This window comes from Tripterygium wilfordii, chromosome 6 (assembly GCF_013401445.1).
Source record: "Tripterygium wilfordii isolate XIE 37 chromosome 6, ASM1340144v1, whole genome shotgun sequence".
Classification (NCBI taxonomy): domain Eukaryota; kingdom Viridiplantae; phylum Streptophyta; class Magnoliopsida; order Celastrales; family Celastraceae; genus Tripterygium; species Tripterygium wilfordii.
The window spans coordinates 8,662,499-8,672,408 of NC_052237.1; the positions used below are offsets into that span (position 1 = coordinate 8,662,499).

General features: G+C 35.0%; 1 protein-coding gene across 1 annotated transcript; it reads left to right on the forward strand.

Annotated features, from left to right (window-relative positions):
- The first annotated feature begins 1,868 nt into the window (after positions 1-1,868).
- Positions 1,869-4,631, forward strand: LOC120000687. Its single transcript, XM_038848816.1, has 9 exons — positions 1,869-1,919; positions 2,030-2,091; positions 2,461-2,542; positions 2,654-2,740; positions 3,072-3,296; positions 3,413-3,586; positions 3,668-3,742; positions 3,851-3,994; positions 4,239-4,631. The coding sequence occupies exons 1-9, from the start codon at positions 1,869-1,871 to the stop codon at positions 4,629-4,631; spliced, it is 1,293 nt and encodes a 430-aa protein (XP_038704744.1).
- Positions 4,632-9,910: the final 5,279 nt, after the last annotated feature.

The following is a 9,910-nucleotide window of genomic DNA, read 5'->3' on the forward strand; positions in this document are numbered from 1 at the left end:
GCTTACAATTGCAGAAAGAAATTATACCAACAATGCCTTGCTTTTGTGAATCTGTCAGCACTTTGTTGTGTCTACCTTGCTTCTATTAGCACTGTGTTGTGATTGCCTTGCTTCTATCAGCACTGTGTTGTGACTGCCTTGCTTCTGTCAGTCTGAATTAGCCTCCGTCCCCTACTCGTTGGCCTCCGTCGTTAGGAGCACAGATTTCTCAAAGAATCAAAGAATCTCATAGAAAATCGACATGGTGACATGAGAAATTTTGGGGATATTGCTTGGCTGGGGATCGCAAAGATCGACGACTGGTTAATCGCAAAGAATCGCAAGAATCCACGGCTGATTTGCACAGGAGGATAGAATCGCGTACGAAATGGACGAAATGGGTCATCTGTGAGAAAAGCGGGTCACGTGGGTTAAATTGGGTTTCATCAATATCACCGTTTGATAAATCGAAGGGTCAAAAGCGTGTGTCCCGCACTTTGCTGAAATAAGGGATCCCGCGTAAGAGAACCACGCTATATATATATATATGTTCTTATTTCAAATTTTATTATTTTAAAAAAATAAATTTTAATCTTAAATTGACCCATTCTGTTACCTATACCTATAATTCCACCATCTTTAAAAATAATGGATTTTAATTAAAATACATAAAACACTGGATTAAGTTTAAACACCGTAGAAATTCTAAAATAATTGCACAAAAACAGTGTTTTGTAAAGCACAATACATATTCAGTATATGGTTTTGGTACTAGTGTAACAGTACATTCGTACAAAATACCTAGATTTCTCGAGAGAGAGAGAGAGGCGGCCAACTCTTGTAGACGAGTGAGTAGCAACTTGTAATCTTGACCATTGTGATAGTGAAGCCTATAGGCCACGGTGAACATAACTTGTTAGGTCAAATTGATTGGTTGAACCTATAATAAGTTCTCAGACTGGGCCTCATTCATTTCCCTCATGCTCCTCTTCTCCATCTCATCTTTCTTCTTCTATCTATGATTCTTTTCAACTGAAACAAATCACACACAATCAAATATATCAGAAAACCTACGAGGTTTGCACTATAGAACCATTCAGAGATGCATGCACCATCATATCTTTGTACTAGCTGCATGCGAGGACAGACAACTGCATGCCAAGCTTTTCCTTTAATTTGAGCATGAACTAAATGCATAAACAGGCCCCAATTTCCAATAACTGAGGCTATTAAAGGAAAATATAATTCTTACAAATAATTTTATGTGAAAGAATGTTCTCTCTAGATCCATTAATCCTGTACACACTAAGATGAGCTTTACTAAGATGCTTGACAACAGTATGGCCATCCAAGCATCTAAAGATTTAGATTAAGACAGAAAAGCGTGTTCTCATCAGGTTGGTAAAAAAAACATGTTAGCAATGTCTTTTTTTTTTTAAAAAAAAAAAAATTATGTTATTCTTACAAAGCAACCAACAAGAAATATCTCTACAATGTACTTGTATTCATCTCAAAAGATAAAAACAGAGATAAAAAAAGACAATGCAATACCTAGGAATTGTAATAAACTACATATAATTGCTCGAATATTCAAAGTTTATCTGTCATTATTTTCTGTACGATCCACAAGCATTCATTGTAGTTTTTGCCTCATAGACGGCACAACTTATCCTTTTCTAAGACAAAAAACAACACATGCAATCATTTTATTTAGAGAAAAATGACATATTATGTCAATTACTGAGGGAAAAAAAAGAGTCTTAAATGTCGTTTTATGTATATTGAAACGGTATAGCTCTGTTGATTTACTATATAAAATCAACAATTATTCATCGATTTTTTTGATGATATAAATCGAATGTAGGATGCTATAAAATAGATTACGGTAAATGGCCTTAATAGGATTACCTTGTAATGATGTTACCATAATTGGATTACTTGTAAATTGATTACAATTACTGCAATACATTTAACCAAACGGACAAGAGAAGTCTTCGTCTCTTTTGGAGAGAATGTTCCCTTTTGATCCATTAATCATATATATTTTAAGATATTTGAGAACAACAAGGCTACCCAAGCATCTAAAGATTTACGGCAAGTCAAAAGCATGTGGTAATCAAGTTGGTCACAAGAAAACATGTTAGCAATGTCTTTTTATTTTTTTAAAAAATTATGTTATTCTTACAAAGCTACCAACAAGAAATATCTCTACAATGTACTTGCATTAATCTCAAAAGATAAAAACAGAGGTAAAAAAAGACAATGCAATACCTTGGAATTGTAATAAACTACATATAATTGCTCGAATATTCAAAGTTTATCCGTCATTATTTTTATTATCACAATGGAATCATATATATATATATGAGAGGTTGCATCTTAATTACACTCACCTCAACTTGTTAATGAAATTAATCTCTTAGCCTCTGGAATTATGAAGTTGTTAGTTTTTTCCTCTTTGTTGTTCTTCCTTCATGCTAGCACTCTTGGTTTAGCTCTAAACTATGGAGAAGCGTATGTCAAAACAAAAAAGATCGACAAGCAGGCTGTATTAAACAGAGAGGTAATTAAGGGCACTTTGATTAATTTTTTATTGAATTTTAAGTTATATTGTAAGTCATTTTTTTTGTAATTTGATGATTTTAATTTATTAAACTTTGATCTTTATGTTCAGGTTTCAAATGGAGATCTCATCGATTGTGTTGATAAAAGAGAAGGAGAAGCTTTTTGTAACTCTCTTTTGAGAGGCCACAAAATTCAGGTATAAAAAAAAAAACCAATACAACCCGTTTCATTTATTTTCTATTTTATGCTTTTTCTATTTCTCATTTATTCTATTTTTTTTAAGAAAATTTATTTTTTTTTCATTTTCTATTTTCAAGTGATTTTTGTTCTTTATTTTTATTTTTCTAAAATAGACAATCAAACGTGTTTCTGGAGTCGTTTTCTATTTCTTGAAAAATGAAAACAGAAATTACATAGAAAACAAGTATAAGAAACAGACCCTAATATGTTTATGTCTTGTTAACAATGAATTTTTTGTAAGTACATGCCTAGATATTGATTAACAATATTTATTTTTCTAATTATAGGGAGAGCCTAAACAATCTCTAAGAACAAAGAAGTATCAGTTGAAGAGTAGAAGTAACAAAACATCTCAAATTTGGTCGAAAAATGAGACCCCGTATCCCAAGGATCATACTGCTCCCATACGACATAGCACATATGTTAATACTATGCGAGCAAATTCTACATCTAATTTCAAAAGGAAACAACACTCTTTCTATCGTCAACTTCGAGTTACTGGAGAGCATGAGGTATTTTTATATTTAAAAAATTAAAGTTAAAATATATTTACTAGATTATACTTTTTTTTATGCATTTTATGAGCATGATTTTTATTTGATATTTATTTTACATATATGGTTAAAAGTTCGCAACCGCTATTTATCACGAACCACAAGGGGTTTACGGGGTAGCAGCAACTATAAACTACTGGAAGCCATCAGTTGAGATGGGGGCTAGAAGCAAAGAGTATAGTAGCGGTTTTATTCGAATCAAATCAGGAACAAACGACAATTTCGACCTTATTGAAGCTGGATGGCATGTTAGTCTTTAAATGTTCATTACTATATAATTTAAATGACTATATAATTGATAATTTCTAACACTTTTTTCTCTGAGTTAGGTCTTCCCATGGTTTTATACTGAAGAGGGTGATACTGTAGAAGATGATAAAACAAGATTTTTTATTTTCTGGACTGTAAGCTCAAATTTATTTATTTATTATCAATTTACTAACTTCATGCAATTTCACTTATCAAAAAGAAAACTAACTTCATGCAATTTTGATATCTTATCTTATATGTAGAATGACTCGAGGAATGGATTGACATGCTACAATGTCGAGTATTCTGGATTTGTGTTGGAAGGTAGTGTAGAACCGGGAAGTGAATTTTATCCAACGTCTGTATATAATGGTGAGCAAAGAGATATGTTTCTCGGAATATGGAAGGTAATTAGTATTTAAAAGTTGGACAAGTCTCTCTCTCTCCCTCTCTCCAACAAACTATTAAAGAAGATTTGGGGCTCCGCAATTTATTTAGAATAGAAAGTGTCTAACATTTTAATCTAGTAATTTTAGAGGTGTGCCATATTATACCACATTTTTTTTTCCACCATTAGATATGAATTATAGAAATGGTAGAGCCCCAAATCCAAAATTAAACGGCTTATTTATAGTTTCTTCTTTAAATTAGGATTCCCGGGCAGGACGATGGAAGTTGATGTATAATGATATAGTGGTGGGTCATTGGCCGGAAAACTTGTTTACTCACTTAAGAACAAGAGGCACCCATGTGGAATGGGGTGGTGAGGTGTTTAACACGAAAAATGAAGGCAGATTCACATCAACAGAAATGGGTTCTGGTCACTTTGCACACGAGGGATATAGAAGAGCTAGTTATTTCAGAGACCTACAAGTTAAAACTTCAGGTACTGGAAATACTTGGATTCCAGTCTCAAGACAAAGACTTAGCGTACACACGACTAGCCCCCGGTACTACACTTTCCAGTTTGAATCTAACATTGGTGGTTCTGGCCATGATGGCTTCTTCTATGGAGGTCCAGGCAACAACAACAATCCTTCGTGAAGTTGATGTTTAATGTGTAATAATAAAAACTATTTTCAACAAAGTTTCATAGCAGATAATATGTGTGAGCACGTACTTTAATTGTCTCTCTTTGTTGTTTACTTAAAATAAAATGTGAACTTAAATATATTGTGCATTGTATGTATCAATATGCAATGATGTGGCATGTCTTAACGAATTATTCCCAAGCATAATGAGATATCTTTTTGAGGAGTTTTTACCGATGTGGTTTTTTTGTACATATATAGATCAATTAAGTACTATTTTACAAATTTAAATCATTTATTTTTTCCAAGAAAAAAATAGAAAATGATATGGCTTTTTTTTTTTTTTTAATATGATAACTATAGATCGGCATGAAATGTTATCCTACACGGTTTATCTTTTTTAATTTGTTTCACTATGCATCTACTTTGAATATGTCTTGGCTCGAAATACTATTAGATGAAATATAATGCATCAGAATTACATAATTATATATTTGTAGTGGCCAAAAATGGTATTCACTCATTGCACTAGGTTCTCAACCCATCCATGAAGTTGTTATCAGCTAGTGGGCTTAAGCAGGGGTGGATCTAGTGTATACTCAGGCTAGGCTCAAGCCCACCCCGAATTTTTGGGAAAAAAAAATTATATATGTATAGTATTTATAGTAAATAGAAATTACACATTTTTTTTATAAATACATGTATATAATGTATATAAAAATTATAATTATTGATTGATACATATGCATACAACACACTCATACATAATGTTAGATGATTCATACTCAATGAAAAATCGGTTAACACAACTTAAATGACTGTTTTTGTTATCTTGAATATATTTTTTATTTGTGATTTACAATTTAAAGACAATATAGATATTTATGTAATTTAATAACTATATAAATATTTGTGTATTCCAAATCACTTTTCAGGAAATAGCCCAAAAAAAATTTCGGGGGCATCACCCCTGTAAATTTTTAACTGCTCCTTTATTAATTCCAAACTACAGCACTAACGAAGTCCCTCTCGATCAAATTTCTAAATCCGCCCTAGATCCTAAGGGCCATTGGTATAATAATTCAACTTGAATCCATATTGCATCACGATATGCATATCTAGAAAAGCCTTCCGCCCTAAACTAATGACTCCATCGTCTTCCGACTAACCCCTTTCTCTACCCAACCCTTTGGTTTAGTCAAACGGCCCCTGTCTAGTCGACCTCAACATCCTGTTGAGTTGAACTCGACCTCATCTCGAGCTGACAACAAGATCCACATCTTGTCGTGCAGAGCTCGACCCTCTATTTTCACTTGCTGACTTGACCGTTGAAGCATTATTGGTCGACAGTATGCACATTTGTATCTCTCTGTATTTAGGCAGGTGTTGCATGGACGCAAGCTTGTCACTGTTGAATGATCTATTATCTGAGAAAAAACTTGAAACTGATTAATGTATCACTTTCAAAAGAAATCCAACAAATAAGGATGTGTGCAGAGAGAGACTCAATACCTGAACAACAGTATCCACCATTGTATGTGCTTTTGACCTTGATCCACTGACACTAGTTCCTGATCCTTGGGAAACTGAAATCTCAGGAGAAGTTGACTTCGTCAACTTGAATATTGGAAACAGCTTGGGGCTTCAGCGAGGGAGGTAGAAGACTTCCTTTGCAAGTATTATGTTGCCTCAGAGTAGGTAAAGTAGAAGGTGCCTGTCACAAAGTAGAAAGGAATCAAATCCTCAGTGTCAAGATTATATCCCACATCGGATTGGCATAACACCCAATCGAGTGTTATATAAGTAAAGTCTTTATTATCTCACACAAGTGACGCATTTTCTAGATCCAAATACCATTGACGATGGCCCATGACTATCTGTCAGATAAAAGGACTCATGAAAACAAACCTTCCACGCGAGTTAGCCTTGGGATGTGCCCTAATCCAACATGATTTAAGTATTCTACAACCTCCCTTTCAGAGATGCACCATCTTTGTACAAAGCAACTACAAAGCTTTTCCTGTTAATTAATAACTAAAGAAATAAACTTAAGGTGTTGTTTGGTATTACTCTTGTTTTTAGTTTTTTTGTTGTGGTTTTCAAAAAATAGAAAACAAAAATAAAAAAAAAATTTTGTTTGTATTTTTGGTTTTGGTTTTTATGAAAACTTACAACGGGTTTTTCTAAATTTTTAGAAACATACAAAAAAATGTTTTCAAAAGTTTTTAAACACAACACACACGATGATCCCCTTTTTCTCTCACAAGATATGTGTGCCCTTTTCTCTCATTTTTCTCGTTTTAGGGCTCAATCCCTAGCCGAGTTTCGATCCCAGGTTGGCGTAGGCCGGGCTTCGTGCCAGGGTGAGTCCCCGGCTTGGCATCAGTCCCGAGTGAGTTCCCGGCTGGGATTGGATCCCAAGTCAGTCCTGGGCCGGGTTTCTTTCCTGAGTCAGTCCCGAACTGGGTTTCAATACTGGGTAAATCTCTGGCGAGCATTGGTCCCGATTCAACTTGGGCCAAGTTTCAGTCCCGGGGTCGGCCCAAGCTGGGCTTAGGTTTAGGGTCGATCCCGGGCCGATCTTCAGTATTGGGTCATTGTTGGGCTTTGGGCCCTAGTTATTGTTTCAGCCTTGGGTTCGAGTTGGGCTTTTGTCTCTTTTGGCCCACCCATTAGTATTTTCTAGCCACCCATACCCGATGTCTTTTCAGGCTTGGGACAGTTTTGCCTGCGAGCTCGGGTTGGGCCTCACTTTACGGGCCATTTGGTGACCCCTACTCATATTTGAATCATGAACACTGACTATTTATGTGAATCAAGAGCACAACTTCAGGACATCTCGCATGACGATCTCATCTTGAATCAAATTTATGTTTTCATTTCTGTTTTAGGTATGCAACCAACTAAATTGTCAAATTTTATGTTTTCTATTTTTCGTTTTCCTTTTTTTTATTTTTTATTTTTATTTTCATAAATTTTGAAAATGATACCAAACATGACCTAACTAATTGCACATCTTTTCAACAATATGCTTGAAAAGGTAAATATCAGTCCATACTTCATGAGAAATAATAGTTTTAATCTACTATTTGTTTTAGCTCTTTGTACCCTTACATTTGTGAGAAGGTACCCCTGTTAGGAAGTGCTGATATTGGCAATGCATCATAAAAGTCACTCAACAACTATTCTTCTAGATCACAGTAATTTTCTATTTATTCGACAACTCAACACCAAGAACAAGACCCACTAACATCGATCCCATCTGCACCATGGAGGGATCATTCTCTACATCAACCGTGAATTGGGTCGATAAGAAAAGGAGATATAAACATATAAGAAAAGCAGAAACATAGTGGAAATCTTTAGAAACACGAAACCTCATTTGTTGAGGACAGCTTAGAATCTCATGAAAGCAGGGAAAACAAATTCCTACTTTGTCGATAAAAAATACACTAAGCAGAAAGAAATCAAGAATCTCAACAAACTTACGATTGCCTTCTGGCGCTTTAATCGGACAACGATTTAGCCAAGCTGTGCATATCATCAAAAATGGCAACCTCCTCATATCTGACTCGACTCCACGGCAACAGCTAGCGGCAATTTCAAGATAGGGCTAGTAGAGGTGAAAGGTTTCTTACAGCTTCAGAAAGAAATGGATTGAATGATAGATTGCCAACCATTTTCCAGGATAAGTTGTAGTTCGTCCAGTTTCAGGTCTGGAAGTCTCACTATCGCCAACGTATAATCAAGCTCCTCGAAAAGTTTCTCTCCAAATTCATCAAATATCAACTAAGCGTTGCACCTCAGTTGTCAGTCATCTAAGAAAGAAGCGATAGTTCTGATGATAAAAAGATCTCTATTGATAATGGGTTCTACGGGCAGGTCTTTGGACCTACAAGTAGACAGCATTTTATCATTCACGTTTAGAAAGCACAATAGATTATTTCAGAAGCAAAAAAGAAAAGGCCTCCATAATTTTAGTAGGCAAAAACTAGTGGGAAGAATTAAAGTGCTATACTAATGAACCATTTTGAATCATGACAACAAAAACTTGTAAATATCCTAAATTGCAAAACATGTAAATATGCTAACAACGGCAAATTTACCTGGCTCCAATTAAACTTTCAAAATAAGAAATCTTAGACAAACCACGATGACAGTACGTGTGCCAATAGTCAATCTTAAGACAAACCAAGAACATTGACAAAGGAAGGCCAAAATATTTGTGATGCTTCGGATAATCATTACACATGGTGCCAAATGTGAATGAGAAGAAGTTCTATAGGTGAATGCATAATGAACAACAACATTAATCCTTGGTTTCCTATTGATACCCTGATCACATTGTATCTGAGAAACCATGACAAGGAGAGAAGAGAGGGGGGGACAGAGGTCTGGAAGACGTGGCAAAAGGAGTGGATAGGAGAAAGCAGTAAGCCAAAGCAAAACCTTAAGAAATTTTAAGCTCTGTCCCAGCTTGGGACCAACTGACTCATCAGTCATATAGATAGAGATTTGAATTGGAATGCGGATGCGATCATTTATAATAAATTTCCAAAAGAAGAACAAATTAAAACTACGCCTAATACCTCTCGAAAGCAAAATCTGTAAAAAAGAAAATAGTAAGTGATAGCAGCTAACACAATGTTTGAATTGCTCGTCGAAGGGCAATACTAAATCTCCAAAAGAAGAACAAAAACTACGTCCAATACCTCTCAAAAGGAAAATCTGTAAAACTAGGTCTTCCATCAGTGGCCTCAGTCTAGCTACTTATTCTTTGAAAGTCGAGGAAAACCCTTAGTCTAAGCAAGAATGTCCATTACAAACAAATTGGTGATGGTTGTTAATATTACGCTACTTTCTTTGTGGGTAAGTTGTGATTATTGTTGCCATGGTTTACCTGCAACGTTTTGTTCTTATGATTATGCTATAGAGATGGAGTTACAAGTGTTGCATCCTACTTATTCTCTCTTAAATTTTGGCGCTGCATTATTGCACATTTACCTCATAATTCTAATTACTACTAGAAAGGGTCGATTTGTGACGAAATTTAACAACGAAAAAATTCCCGTCGCTAAATCTACTATTAGCGCAGGATTTTAGTCAAAGTTCTGTCGCAAAAGTCAACCAAGAAGCTGACCAGGTCTGCGACGACATTAGTGATGGAAATTGCCGTGGCGAATATATTCCGTCACTAATTTCGTGACAAAATTAAGCACAAATCCCGTCAAATTTTGCAACAGATTAGTGACGGACATAATTTCGTCACTAAACATTCGTACATCTTCAAAT

Coding starts and splice junctions, on each gene's coding strand:
- LOC120000687 (XM_038848816.1), top strand. CDS start 1,869: ATGGCCTTAATAGGATTACCTTGTAATGATGTTACCATAATTGGATTA. Junction 2,741..3,071: donor TGAGAGGCCACAAAATTCAG/GTATAAAAAAAA, acceptor TTCTAATTATAG/GGAGAGCCTAAACAATCTCT. Junction 3,297..3,412: donor GAGTTACTGGAGAGCATGAG/GTATTTTTATAT, acceptor TATGGTTAAAAG/TTCGCAACCGCTATTTATCA.